Below are 14,610 nucleotides of genomic sequence, written 5' to 3' on the forward strand. Positions count from 1 at the left end.
ACAGCACTGCAAAAAAAAAAAAAAAAAGGGATATTCAAAAGAACAATTGACTCGTTGATTTTTATCTTTTATTATGAGCTAATACCAGGATGACATTCAAATGTCAGATGGCACAATTAAGACAGTCTTGGTAGGAATTATTCCAGCATTCCCAAAATTACAATTTAGTACACGAATGGCGTCAAATGTATGCATCACTCCCACAGAGAAAAATGATGGAATTCTGAATATCTTCTACCAGAATAGTTTCTGCATCAAATGGGAAAAAGAAAAACTGCTGGTAACACAGCTGACCTAGAAACCTTTTCTGGTAATGACCTGCAGAACAAAATATTTCCCTATTTAACATCTAGTAAAAAAAAATATGACTTTTGTTCAAGTTTAAGATTTAATACTTTTATATGGTTAGCCACAACAGGTATTAACCTCAGTTTTACTATACTTTTGTAATGCTACAAAAATCCTATAAAATCAAATTATAGTGAATTTTTCAGTGATTATAATTAAAAAAGCGCAGCTTGTACAAAATAAAAAAAATAAGATTCTATACTCTAATGAAAAATTTAAGACATTTTTAAATGAACAAAAGAAAGCACTTGTTAAGCTCTCCAATATTCAATGCATTCTGCACTTATCTGAAATAGCCAGACAGGAGCTAGAACTCCACTCCCCTTAGTTCACAACTAGTAATTTTGACACTATTATATATATATATAGAGGATCTATGTCTGATATTTTTACAAATAAATACAGGATAAACCATATTGCATAGTGTGTGCTTGCTGTCTGAGTCACACTCCCAAAGTTTCACAGTTATGGTAGGGAATTCAACTTACAATCTACGGGCTGAAACATTGACAGTACATGGAATTTCCTTGGAAAACCAATGGGTTGGGTTTGTGATTGATCAGTGAACTCAGACAAACAACTCTTGCCATTCTTGCCAGCCATTAAACCTTTAATTCCACTGGACAATTCTATCCAGCCAAGCAAAAAGCAACTGTTAGCTGTAACTAGGACCAAGAGAGATCTGCCTCTAAAAAGTTCTTTTTTTTTTTGTTTTTCAACCAAGTTCCTTTATCCTCAGTGAATTGTCAGGAAAGTCCAGGTGCTGTGTGTTTGCAGACAGGCCCAGTGCAAACACTCCTGGATTTTGGTTCCACCAAATCACCCGTGGCCACGTCACCAACTGAACAATGGCAATCCTCCAGTATGTCACTGTAAGGTAACTTGATTTTCCTGCTAAAACTAAAAAAAAAAAAAAAAAAAAAATCTATATTTTTCAAGAAAAGGCTTATCAGGAAGTTAAAAAAAAAAACAACAAAACCCTAATTTTTGCTCAATCATAACCATTTTTGTGTGTTGCTTCTTTGTTAGCATCAAGGTATCGCTGAATCCTTCTGCCTTGCCAGCTTCAGCAAAGAGCACTGTGACTGGATTCAATGCTTACAGAGAGTTTTATGGCTTGGATCCTATGGCTCAAAAAGATTCAGTATCCACAGAGTAAGCAGAATCTAGAATAAAAAAATCCCTACTGTTGTGAAACACCAGAAGTAGACTTTGCACAGTTTGACTAAAAGATAATGCAACGTGTGGCAGGCAAAAAGTGACAGGACTTGTATGCAGCTGCATGATCATCTCCACACACACGCACACACCACCCACACTCTAACTCTAGGGTAAAGCTCTGCAGATATTAACCCTTTCACCAGCTATGTTCATGGAAATGCTTTCTCTTTAAGGCAGGAAGTATTTAAAGTAAGGTAAAGTTTTACCTTTATTTTATTCTTTGTACCTGTAAGTCAGTTGTACAGATCGTGACAATTTTAAAAACATAAATAGTGTCCTTAAGAACATGTTTGCTAAATTAAAGTTTTGCTAAAGTTCTGACCCACTGTGGAAGACATTCACTGAAAGGCCATTGAACACTTTTCTCATACAATCAGCAAATTTATTGCCCCAGCATAGAAAAAAAAAATGTTGATAAATTTAGAAATGTATAATGGCAGGAAACTACCATAAGCAAAATTTCATTAATAATAATTTTAAAAATCCTCAAATTCTTACCCACTGGTTACAAAAATATTTATTTCCTTATACTCTGGAGGATTTGTCTGTGTTTCCTGTGGTACTTCCTAGAGATTTCTACTGACCTTGTGTTCTGCTCACTGTTGACCTCTCTGTGGGTAAGAATCTGAGCTGCCAAGCTGTGCCCAGCTGAGGCCCAGCGTGTACAAAAGTGATGTTTCCCAGTGAAATGTCTGCTGAGGACAGGCATGAAATAAGCAGGACATGTGTGAGCCCATGGCTTCCAGTTAAGCCTAGAACATAGCAGCAGTGCTGTTTGATTAGATCCATTTGTCTTTGCAGGAACAAACAGGGATTTCAGCTGGGGAAGCAGAGAAACAGTTGTCTCCCACCCCACACTGCCAGGCTGGTCAGTGAGTGATTCATTTATTGATTGGTTGGTTCACGAGGAGGAGAATCAGAACTAGAGCCTTGAACTTTCTTCACAGCAACCAATTAAGTTTGCCTTTTTCATTTTGGGATACTTTCCATAATGAGCTGAATCAAAAAATCTATTTGAAAAATATATATTTTTTTATATATATATATAAAAAAAACTCATTATGTTTTGAATGTGAAACACCAATTAAGTTTAGCTTTCCTCTTTGATTCCACCCCATTGTAGGGAACCGCTTAACGAAGCTTGCATGCTAATTACCCCTCAGCTGCAAGCCTGCAGGCATTCCAAACTCTGCCTAGTGAAAGGGCCAACCCTCCTCGACACATTCACGACTACACCAGTGATTCTGAAGCAACATCCTGCCCCTTAATACTGTCAGTTTCGAGCTCTCAAGCTGAAAGATCCTTGATAAGGTGAGAAGATGTCACTGGAATCAGTAAGATGATGTGCCTAGAGTTCTGCAATACCATTTGCTAAAGTTTGTTTGTTTTTTTTTATGCACCATTGATTGACGGGAAAAAAAAAAAATCCGTTTTTCTTTGCTTTCCAAGTCTCTCTGTGCAATGACCGATTCTTTGATACTGTCACTTTTTCAAAGTAAACCAAACAAGCCCTCCAATTTCAGCCTCAAGGGGGCTCACGTCCATCCTTGCTTTTGCACCTGGCAAGGCTTCCAGAGATGGTGCTGTCATAGATTCATGCGCAAGTGCTCCGGCCGTTTGGAAATCATGGGGAAAGCCTGTTTTTTGTAGGGCCCAGAGTTTGGTTGCCGGATTGGAAGTGGTGCTGAAGCCTCTCCACAGACTGTCACATCCATTTGTTCTATTCCACTTGTCTCCATCGGGTATTCCACAGGTGGCTGGGTGTTGGATGCGCCGGCAGAAGCACCTCTTCCCCAAAATTCCCCAGGGGAAAACTTTACAGGGCTTTAAAACAAGAAATACAGAAAATCAGAGACACGTACACAGCACCAAGGTCTTCCCTTACTCTGCAGGAAGCTGCTCTCAAATGCCTATGGAGAAGCAATTCTAATTCTTTGTTCCACTTCCAGGAGTTTGAGAAATTTCCATGTCTGGCTTCTACCACAGCCTCTTGTGAAAATCTCTCATTCTGAGGTGATAGCAGAAGGATTTTTCTGTACTAACACAGTTCTTTAGTGCTTAGGGTGTTCTGAAACAGTTTTAGCTGTATCAAAGTCACCACTGAGGCTGTATCAGCACTGAAAAGCAACAAATTAGAACTTCATGTGCTGCCCAGCACCACAGATTTGTCTTTAATAATGTGGTTTATAAAACAGAATCACTTCTAATGGAAGTGCTGGGCTTACTCAGAAGCAAGGCTGTATTTTTTATTTCTAGTGCTTCAACTACTTGTCAAAAAGTGTATTACAAAAAAAAGAAGAAGAAGATGAAGTACCTGACTGGTGTCCTAGGGCTACCTATGAATCTGCGAGGTGATCGAATTTTTGGTTCAAAAGAAAATTTCTCTTTTACGCTTTCAAGTACAGATGGAGCCACATACGTAAAACCCTGCAAAACAGGAAAAGGGCACTGCAACTCACAGGCAAGGATGCACTCAGGATCACTTGCAGTATTATGAAAATCTGATTATTACAGGAAAATTATAAAAAGAAGAGTCAGTGTAGACAGACGAACTCTTATTCACTCCTTGAAGCGAACAGTGGGACTTTAAGAAGTTGCTACACCCCAGCTATTTCTCCTCAGATCACAGATTCCCACAGACACACTCAAATTAATTAGTTTTGCTCTCTGGACTGGCCATTGTTGTCTCTGCATGGCTCTGAAAGCAGTGCCATGTGCAGGGCTCACAGTGCAACTCTGAATCAGAATGCTGACATTCCACAAGGGCAGCACTGTTTGTTGGCTGCTGGATAAAGACAACGTCAGCAATAACCAAAGTATCTTCAAACCCTTTAAACATTTCAAACCTGTTACAGGATTTGGGTTTAGTTATGACAGTTTGCTTCAAGGAGTCAATAGAATGGATTTAGTCCCCATTTCCAGCAGCAAACCTCCCACTCCACAGTCACTCCTCACTTGTCCCTGCTCACTCACCAGAAAGACCTGGTTGGCACTTTCACTGAGAGTTGAGTCATCTGGGCTATCAACAGGTGTCTGACGTGTAAACTTTGAATCAAACTGGCTCACATCCTCTTCAGATTGCTTTGCAAAAACAAAATGATTAAGGGTTTATATTACAGATATCAACCAAATGGCTCAGCGGTGAGCAGTGCAGCCTCTGGATGGAGTTCATTCCATGGGTTTTTGGCAGAGCTCTGCTGGAGGAAAACCCTGGAGTGGTGTCGGAATCCTGTCGCTGCCAGTGGGAGGTCACTATGGGCACTGACACTGAGAAATAAAGGCAAGGGGGAGGGGCAAAAATTATGGATCAAAAAGGAACACGAATTAAAAAGATGCCTTAAAAAAAAAATCTAAAATTACAAACAAAAACTTTTAGAAATACAATGCCAGTTTCTTGCAAGTTTAGCCCTTGTCACAACCAGTATAGAACAGTTGCAACTATTTAGTTTTTGGAGGCCTCTCCAGATAGTTTTGTCATGTTTTTGCAGATACAGAAGTGTTTATAGTCTGAGGGATGGAGGACAACTCTGGAATAAGTGATTATGAGGAATATTGTTTTATATGCTTAAAGAAGAGCAGTAATTCCAAAATCCCTTCTTTATTCCCATGTGTCACTGGAAAGGCAGCAGGTCTTCATGCAACCACAACACAATTTGAAAAACCATCTGGTTTATACAAGAAACTTCCACAAAATGGCTACTAACAGAAAAACCCAAAACCTCCTTCAGATAAGTATTGGAAATATCAGTCTTGAGTCCTTTTGAGGGGAAAAAGGTCTGGAGTCCCCATGCTGTAGAATGCTTGACATTAGTGATGCTTAAGCCAGTTTTAGGTGAGAATTTTAGTAGCTGGGAATTACAGAGGTGGCAATACCCACAGCTGCTGGAGCTGATTGTACCCAGAGGGAAAAACAGACACCATCCAAATGTAAGATGGGATAATAAAAACTTCTTCATCACATCACTGTTTGAGGTAAACTCTAACTACTGCTTATAATGCACAAGATGCATTTTAAAGATTAATAAGCAAACACAGAAAATGCTTAATTAGGTGATTTCATTTACTTTTGCTTAGCAACTCTATCTAGTTGAAACCAAGTACTGACTTACTGTAGAGGGTTTAGAAGCTGATCTCAGAGTGAACTGCACTTGCAGGTCTGTTTAACCTATGGGTCAGAAGCAGGAGGAATTCAGACTGAAGCAGATCAGGTGCTAGATCAGATCTGCCAGCTTTAATTGAGGGTCAATCTGTCCCCTGAGTTGATACAACTCAAGTACCAGGAAGCAGTGGCACTCCAGTGAATGTTTCTCAGTTTTATTAAGAGCTTTGCTAAAGGCACACAGGGATATCTCTCTCCCAGCAATCCCAGTACATACCAATAAGGGTTTAAAAGGAGGTTCCACCTTTCGTGCCAGCAGCTCGTCCCAGTTGATGTGTCTGAAGAAGGCGTGAGCCTGCAGGAGGGACAACAGCACAGTCAGCACCCGCCCCAGGGCACAGAGCCCACAGCTTCACCATTAACATCTATCCACACCCTTTCTCTGGGCTCTTTCTCTCCAAAATCACGTTTGGTCTAGTGTAGAATATTCTGCAGCACTATCTCGGAGTGGCTGGAAGAGTTGAGAATTGTGATCACACCTCCAAGTCAGACACACGTCCCCATTTCCTTGGAAGTGTCAGAAAAAGCCAGTTTACATGCAAAATACCTCTGCATTTTCTAACTTCAGAAGTTAAACCATGACAAAACACTGCATTAATGACAAATTATCAGAACTCTGAAATATGGAGGACTCTCTAATACTTGACAGTATCACCACAAAAACAAAGTCAAGCTGGAATGCTACACTTGTCCCTTCAGGGAGCTGCACTAATACAGGGTTGGCAAGGTTTTCATCAGACTGCTGAGAGTATCCTCACCCTTCCAGGGCTGCACAACTAGCATTGTGCAATTACTTGAAAAGATCTACTGCAAGACAGAGCTAAAGAGTAGAAGTTATTTTCCAAATCTCAAATCATCTAATAGCCAGACAGCAGCTTTTGTTAACCTTTAAAGACTTCAGGTTTTGATGAGCTGTCACATGTGGCTGCCTTTCTGCTCATTACCCTTCAAGACAGACACTCTCCTTCCCTGAGGTACCTTCAAAGCTGTTTTATTTTCAATGAGGTCATTCAAGAAGTCTCAAGTTAAGTTCCAGTTACCTGAACTTCTCCAGCATCTCCAGGACCAGCTCCTAGACGTGAGGCAGCATTTCTTTTTAGCAGCTTGATGAGAAATAACAGCCAAAAAAGCAGAATTAGTTATGTTGTTATAACCAGACTAGTTCTGCCATGAATCATCACTTCAATGAGTACTGTGCAGAATGAATACAGAACAGTCAGGAAAATCTGCATTCACTTGAAAACAGTTGTATTTTCAAGGGAAATCACTTTCTGTACCACTCAGCAAAAAAGTGACTTAATCAGTAACAAATCAAGCTTGAACTGAACAGCCACAGTGGTATCATTATATTTCTATTTTCTACATACATGTGCAGTACTAACAATCATTAAAATTCTACCTTTTTAAGCAGATCTCTGGCTTCTTGTGTGAGGTAGGGAGGCAAGTTGAGTTTACACTTGAGAATCTTGTCAATTGTTTTCTTTCTGTTCTCCCCAGTGAAAGGAGGCTGGAAAGCACCATTGAGAAAGGAGGGAAAACAGGACTTGTTGAGATCTTTAATTTGTGTACACAGAACTCACTTCAGTCATTTATAAAGCAGGTAAAATTACTGCAAATAAGCACTGTTTGGACAAAAGCAGCTCATGTCTGTAGTCAAACTTGAGAGCTGGATTTTGGTTCTTTCTTACTTGCAGTGTGTATATGTATAATATATGTATTTATACATGCAGCTGAGAGAGGGTACAGGGAAGCAGAAAAGCTACAGAGGGAAATACATGCAATTATAACTGTGCACCTACTGCTCCAGTCAGCATGTCATACATTAATGCCCCCAAACTCCACCAGTCCACAGCACGGTTATGCCCACTCCTCATCAAGATTTCAGGGGCCCTATAAGCAGAAAAATCAAAAATACAGAAGTGTTTTAATGAGCTTAATATTAATTGTGACTGCTGTTTTCAAACAAAACCCCATTTATCAAGTAAAGTTGTCCTAAGTGACTGAACATATGAACCACCAGTTAAAAAAGGCAAACCACAGGCATTACCCCCAGAGCAGAGCAATACTTTTGTATTTCATCGTGCAGCTCACATGTATTCAATTGTTCCACAGAATGTGTGTGTGACTGTTCCATCATGAATGGATTCTTTACATAACCCGAAGTCAGTCAGTTTTACATGACCTGAAATTAAATAGATCAGATTGTCAGAATGCTACCATTTGTAGAAGTAACACTGAGAAAAATTAGGAGTTTTTAACATGGGTATGTAATTACTCTGAATTACTTCCACATATGGTGTGAAAAAGCAACGCAGCTATAAAACAGAACAAGGTAATCACACTTACAGAGAAAACCAAGTGCTGCCACTTGACAAACTACCCAAACTTATTCAAATACAGACAAATGTATTTAAACATAAAGACTGTAGAGCATCATTTAGCTAAAAAAGTAGGTTACTGAATTTTACTGCCTGCTTCAAAATTCACAGAACAGTCTTAAACTGTGAAGTGCCCTGAATAATTCAGTATGAAGACTCAGACTAAGTAAACACGTTATTTAGGAAAACATGAAAATCCTGGGTGGTACAGATTGCCAGACTAATCAGTGTCACAGTCACTGGAACAGTGCAATCAGGAACTGAAACTGCTGTCAGTGGGAAGTGTCAGCTGCTGGCTAAGTCATTTCAGCCACAGATGATCTGGCATCCTACCCAAAGTGCCTTTGCTACCATCAGTCATCCCCATTGACAAAAATGCCACAGGTTCTACTTCACAATGATCCAGCAGAAGAAAAAAAAAAATCCAGAGGTGCAGAAATGGCAGATAAACCACTCAAAATATGCCTGGGTCCATGGAACTTGAGCTTGCTGTGGCCTGTTAAACCAAGGAAGCTGTGTTTGAGGACAATTAGCTCTGGCAGCTCTTCACTTATCCCAGGAGTTGTACAGCCCTGCCACTGTTCTAAGGAGATCACCTAGAATTGAGGTGCTGTGGCCTTTGGGAGAATTGTTTTCAAAGGACTGGCAGCCTGACTCATGACTAGAGCTCTACCTTGGTGATTAAGCATGATATTCTCTGGCTTCAGATCCCGGTAGATGATTCCTTTTTGATGCAAGTGCCCCAGTGCCATGGAGATTTCTGCCAAGTAAAAGCTGAAAGGGAACAAAAATCACACATATTCAATCATGCAGAGCATCTTAAGCATATCTTTCACAGTTTTCAACCCCCAAACCTTGACCACTGCCCTATGGACAGAGCCTCACTGAGCAGCCAGCAGTGGACCCTCCTCTGTTGTAAGACTGGAGTTCCACCAGCACAAACTGGTGAGGGCAGCACACCCTCCCCAGACCCACTGAACTGCTCTTTCACTACCCTCTAAAATGAATGAGTAGTTAAATATAGTTTAAGCACTTGGAAAAAAAACCCAAACTATTAATTTACAAAAATAGCTTTGCTTACCAGGCTGTGTCTTCCATAAATATCCCTTCTCTCTCTAACTGCATAAATAGTTCTCCTCCTGTCATGAGAAAAAATAGATTGTACTCAATTAAAAGTATCATTTTAAGTCAGTCAAAAGTCTATTTTCTAGGAAAACTATAAGCAAACAGGTATTTTTGCCTGCTGTACAACAGGCTGTTTCACAAAAAAACAACTGAGCCACTGTTCTGTTACCCTCAGGATTCCAGCAACCTGCAGAAGTCAGCATTTTAAAAACAAGAGCATTTCTGTCTCTGTTTTTTGTAGTTGCAGCTTGAAAAAATTGTTTCTAATCTGTATCTGTTTCCTTAACCATGAAATAAGGGTAACACTTTCTTCTGTCACAAAGAACCTGCAAGGATTAAACCCTCAGGTAACTCTGAAGGATTGCACAAAACACACAAAAATTACAAATCTAATGTAAAGAAGTCTTAAACCCCCTCTCTCCTGTACTGTCATGAAAAACAATTGGTTTATATTTCATTCCTCTTTATTGTATGGAATTAGAACGTTTATTCATGTTCTTCTATGTATTTTTAATACCAACCTGCTTTAAGACACCAAGCCATCATTAATTGGCCTTTTACTTGTAGGGTAAGAACCACAAATTCTTGATTGTGCAAGACCCCAAGGAGCTAAAAGAATGTCATATACTGACCACTGAGATACTCAAGGATGAGGTAGAGTTTTCCACCAGTCTGAAAGGCATAAATTAAGTCTACAATGAAGGGATGTTTCACTTCCTCCAGGATATTCCTCTCTGCTTTTGTGTGAGCTGTATCCTTGGCATTCCTTACAATCATTGCCTGCAAAAAGCAGGGATATGTGAGCACAGAACATGCTAAACAAGGAAGACTTTTATACAGAGTTCAATTCTGAGTTTATTAAATTACAACACTACATTAAAAAATTACATTTCACCACGCTATCTACATAAGAGTTTTCTTACAGTTTTAAGTCTTTATTTCATATAATCAAGCAATAATTTGTCTTGGAAAGGACCTCCTGACCTATTTAAATGAGCTGCTGAGAACTACCCAGACAGAAAAATTGAAGTGTAATTCTAAATGCAACTGGATCTGAGTAAAAACTGTATATATCCTAGAACTTATTTTTAAGTATATTAAATCATTAGATAATTCTAAAATGGAGGGACAGATTTATATTTTTTTTGATTCAGAGAGCAGTGAAATTCAGGTTACCTTTTTAAGAACTTTCATGGCAAATATTTTCCCCGTGTTTGCTCCGGTTACTTTTCGTACTTGAAACACCTAAACAACACCAACACAATGGCAATCACACATCTCAGCTGCATGAACTGCCACAAGCTAAAAAGCAAAGTTGTGCAAGAGAGAGAGAGAGAGAGAGGAGATCACCCACAAACTACGAGGCAAGAGGCAGAGACTGGATGCAGAATGACTCTGGGACATTCCCTGCTGCTTCCAGCAGTGAGGCTCTGCCAGGCACCTCAGTGCCAACCTTGGGGTGCTTCTGCCTCATTCCACCTCTGGCAGAATGGACTTTTCAGAGAGGGGGAATGAGAGCAGAGCACCCTGAGGGTGGGAGGGAGTTGCTGCTGGGGCTGCTGACCTTGCCGTAGCCGCCTTTGCCCAGCACGCGCAGCAGCTCGAAGCACTCCGGGCGGATCTTCTCGGGGCCTCTGTTCACGCTGGTCTCTGAAATCTCAAATTTTTCACAATGTTCCATCCCACTGCAGAAAAGCAGAACAAGGCTGTGAGTCTACCTGGTACTGGGAAGTGAGCAAATGAAAAGAATTGAGTCCCTGGAAAGTGTCTGAGTTAACAGTGGCTCCCAGCACCAGGGATTATTGTTTGTTGTGTGCAAAGCTGCACCTTGCACTGAGAGGTTGCCTGCAGATTTTGGGGAGTTATAGTAGCAAGATTTCCTTCAAACCCCTTCAATTTAATGCACAATACATCTCTGCATTGCACCAGAATTACGTTTAGAGGATGAAAACCTCAAACTGACTCAGGTATTTCTTTATATTGTTATATCCATATTACAAGTATTATTCAAAGGCAAGAGATTTGTTAGGAGAAACAAGGCTCAAAAGACAAACAGCAGCTTTCACCAGAATTCTTTTTATTATTATTATTTTATTTCAAGATACAATTGACAAATTTTTATGTGAGGAAATAGTGAAACATCTAAAAATGACTCAAAATGGAACCAGAACGACAAAAATTTCTTTTTACCTTAACAATGTAACAAAATTAGAAGTTATTTGTGGTGGGTATGAATGATACAGAATATTTTCTAGCAGCAACTTACAGGTCATACTGGCCAACTCCTCCATGGTCCATGCTCTCACTTAATTGACCCTGGGGATGAGAAGAGTAGAAGAAAGATGAATTAGAAAAAGGAAAGCATTAAAAACAAATGCACTGATGTGGTTTACAGCTTTTTAAGTCTGAAAAGACAAAATCTCTATATAATTAAATAGGTCAGGAATAAAAAATTATCAGCAGAAGATCAAAAAAATCTACTAAATTCTGTGCCAGATTTACAGTACTGCCATGTGTCTCAAACAGTGACACAGGAACCCTTGTCTTACCTGGCTGCATTGTTATTCAATCACTCAAATATCACAGGTACAATTTCACACCCCCAACTGAACTTGAAAAATGTTAAGGTACTGCAAATTTCTTTAAAATTCCTCTTACACAGAAATTTTTGAGTCCTATTGCAGCACTATGCAAATCAGATCAATAATAAAGATTATGTGAACAGATGAACTGGAACTCCTCTGCACTAAAAATCTACTGACAAGGTTCTGTTATTTTACATTGGTAAGTGAAATCCCAATGGTGAAGAAAGAATTCAGCTTTACTCTGATGTGAAACACATTTTCTGACCAATAATCAGCACTGAAGAAGTTCCTGCACTTCAGCACCAGAAGCAGTCACCATTAAGGAATGAGCTTGAAATCTGAAGAGATCTTTTCCTCAAAGAATTTTTAACCTGATCCCTTCCCTCTAACTGTGGCTCTGCATGGCTAAAGAAGTGCAAAGGCAGCAGACAGCTGGAATGAATGCAAAGAGAATGTCAGGGGCAAGCTTCTAGTGAGCTGCAGACTGTACTGTCACATTCTTTTTTGCAGAAATATGGACACAAAATAACAACTGTGAGTTTGTGGTGAACAGCCTGGGACCTACAGACTGAAAATAAATATATTGAGTGACTTGTGAAATTCAGAGAAGCAGAAGAAAAAGAAAAGCACTGAGATCTGCAAAAAACAGCCCAAGCCAAGGAGTGCATTTTAAAATATTATCCAAGTGAAAACACTAACCAAAGAAAACTCAGAACTTTCAACAGCTTCCAGACCATTTCAACGTTAAAGTTTACAGAGGCTGGTTTATTTTGGGTGACCTAAAGGGGAATTTAACTCTTGGATCCACCTGCTAACACCACAGGCAATTAAGGAGTCCAAAAGATCAGGTTTGTTTCCAGCTCAGAGAGCTGCCAGCTCATGTCCTCCTGTTGATATTTATTAGAGAAATCCAGCTTATTGACATGTTTCACAATAAAAGCCACTAGAGCTGCCCTTGACCCCACTCTTAGATGCCAACAAATGAGTTTTTAAGAATTCAACCCAGAGAATAAACACCCCTCAGTTCCCAGAGCAACTCCTCCTGTTACCCAATGGCTCTGGCAAAGTTTACGTGCTGCTCTTGCTCCTGTGAACTTTGGGTTTCATTCTCAGTGTTAATTTAACCAAAAGTCACTTCAGATACCATTCTGGGATTTTTTCAGGGTTCCTCCACATTTCACAACAAGAAAAGCAGTGGGAAGCCACCAGCCCTTCAGTCCATACATTGTTTCATTTATTACAAACACCTAAATTAAGGCTGAGGGTTTTTTTTCACCATAATAATTAGTGCAAACAACCACATGGCTTTTGAGGAAACTCCTTTCAAACAAGGCTTTAGATTTTCCAGGATGGCTGTGCCTACTCAAACCCACAACTGAGCTCCCTGGGCTCCCCCTGGCCTCACAGTTTTTGGGAGATACCAGGGACCAATAGCAGAACTTTGACAGCACAGTCCTGAGTGTCCCCCTTGCTCTTTCCTTGATCTGCACTGCTCTGGCTGCATCCTCTCTCTGATCCTAGCAGGACACACACCCAGTGGAGACAACTTCCACTGGAATGGAATGCTGTTCCCCTCACACATTCCCGATGTTCCCCTCCCTCCTTGCTCTTGTTTTCATCTCAAGCCCATTCTCACCCTTCTTATCTGTTTGCCAAAAGGCACCTGAGACCAACCAAGGTTGCCAAAGTCCACAGAGATGTCAGTCATGGCAAGGTTTTAAAATCCACAATGGTTTCATTGTTCCCTGGGACTGAATTACAGGAACACCAGAGAGAACAAACTCAACTCTCTGGCCACCTCGATCAGAACCTGTTCTTGGCAGCATTAACAGGGTGATGCAAGGAACATTTTCTAAAGCCAAGTGTTTTATTGATTATTGAGGTGACAGACAGAGCTTCTCCTGCAGGCTGAGAAGCTTTCAAGCCTTCAGCTGTCAAAACAATGTCTGCAGGTTCCGTGGAGTGATATCTGCTTATCTCCCCAAGGGAAGTACCTGGAGGGATCTACAGCAAACATGGAAGGGACTTTCTAAAGAGCACGGAGGTTTAGATTAGATATTAGAGGGAAAATCTGCCTTGGGAGGGTGGGGAGACCCTGGCACAGGGTGCCCAGAGAAGCTGTGGCTGCCTCATCCCAGGAAGTGTCCAAGGACAGAGCTTGGAGCCACCAGGGACAGGAGAAGGTGTCCCTGCCCGTGGCCTGAGATGATCTTTAAGATCCATTCCAACCCAAATAGTTCCGTGATTCCATGACCTCAAAGACTCCAAGACTGTCATTAGTATTTAAAGAGCAGAAAATAAACGTAGTGGCAATTTGAGCAACGGCACAGGGTTAATCTACAAAACAATATCCAAAAGCAACACAAGACCTAGAAAAACATAAACAGAGATGATGCAATCAAATCCCCCTGAGGCTGTGACAGGATCCAGACGAGCATCACGAGCTGCAAACTGCACATCATCAGCTGCGCTGCCGGGAGAGCCGGAGAGCGAGCGGCGCTGACCCGCCGAACGCAGCACTTCAAACCTCGCCTTTCAATTTTGGCGCGAGAGCAGCGACTTTACAGCGCTGCAGAAAGATCGGCACTCCTGCACTGACATCCGGGCATGTGACAATACAGAGATCATTAAAAAAAATAATAATAAAAAAAACAACCCCGCTGCGGCGCTTGTGTCGCGATCCCGACGCCGAATTTCCGCGGGGAGAGCCGCGGCGCTGCCCGCGCTCCGGCCGCGGCTGTCCCGGGGCGGCTGGGGCTCGGCTCCGGCTCTGCCCGGGCACGGCCGCGGCCTC

The 14,610-nt window shown here is 41.0% G+C and overlaps 1 protein-coding gene across 4 annotated transcripts; it reads right to left on the reverse strand.

Annotated features, from left to right (window-relative positions):
- Positions 1–54: 54 nt before the first annotated feature.
- Positions 55–11,663, reverse strand: RPS6KB1 (ribosomal protein S6 kinase B1). 4 transcript variants are annotated; one of them, XM_041425240.1, is made up of 14 exons: positions 11,498–11,640; positions 10,796–10,916; positions 10,408–10,476; positions 9,864–10,011; positions 9,188–9,245; positions 8,780–8,880; positions 7,820–7,910; positions 7,528–7,618; positions 7,128–7,235; positions 6,769–6,831; positions 5,946–6,023; positions 4,543–4,650; positions 3,884–3,996; positions 55–3,393 (listed from the first exon to the last, which is right to left on the reverse strand). In XM_041425240.1, exons 1-14 carry the CDS (start codon positions 11,527–11,529, stop codon positions 3,156–3,158), a joined length of 1,419 nt encoding a protein of 472 aa, XP_041281174.1. In that variant the 5' UTR covers positions 11,530–11,640; the 3' UTR covers positions 55–3,155. The 4 variants fall into 4 exon arrangements, 2 of the variants coding, with proteins under 2 accessions (XP_041281174.1, XP_041281175.1); XM_041425241.1 differs by lacking the exons at positions 55–3,393; positions 3,884–3,996; positions 4,543–4,650 and adding an exon at positions 4,664–4,836 and having other exon boundaries at positions 11,498–11,663; XR_005954151.1 differs by lacking the exons at positions 55–3,393; positions 3,884–3,996; positions 4,543–4,650 and having other exon boundaries at positions 5,949–6,023; positions 7,550–7,618; positions 11,498–11,662.
- Positions 11,664–14,610: the final 2,947 nt, after the last annotated feature.

The sequence above is a fragment of the Onychostruthus taczanowskii genome, unplaced genomic scaffold, assembly GCF_017590055.1.
Source record: "Onychostruthus taczanowskii isolate IOZ18803 unplaced genomic scaffold, ASM1759005v1 scaffold89, whole genome shotgun sequence".
Lineage (NCBI taxonomy): Eukaryota > Metazoa > Chordata > Aves > Passeriformes > Passeridae > Onychostruthus > Onychostruthus taczanowskii.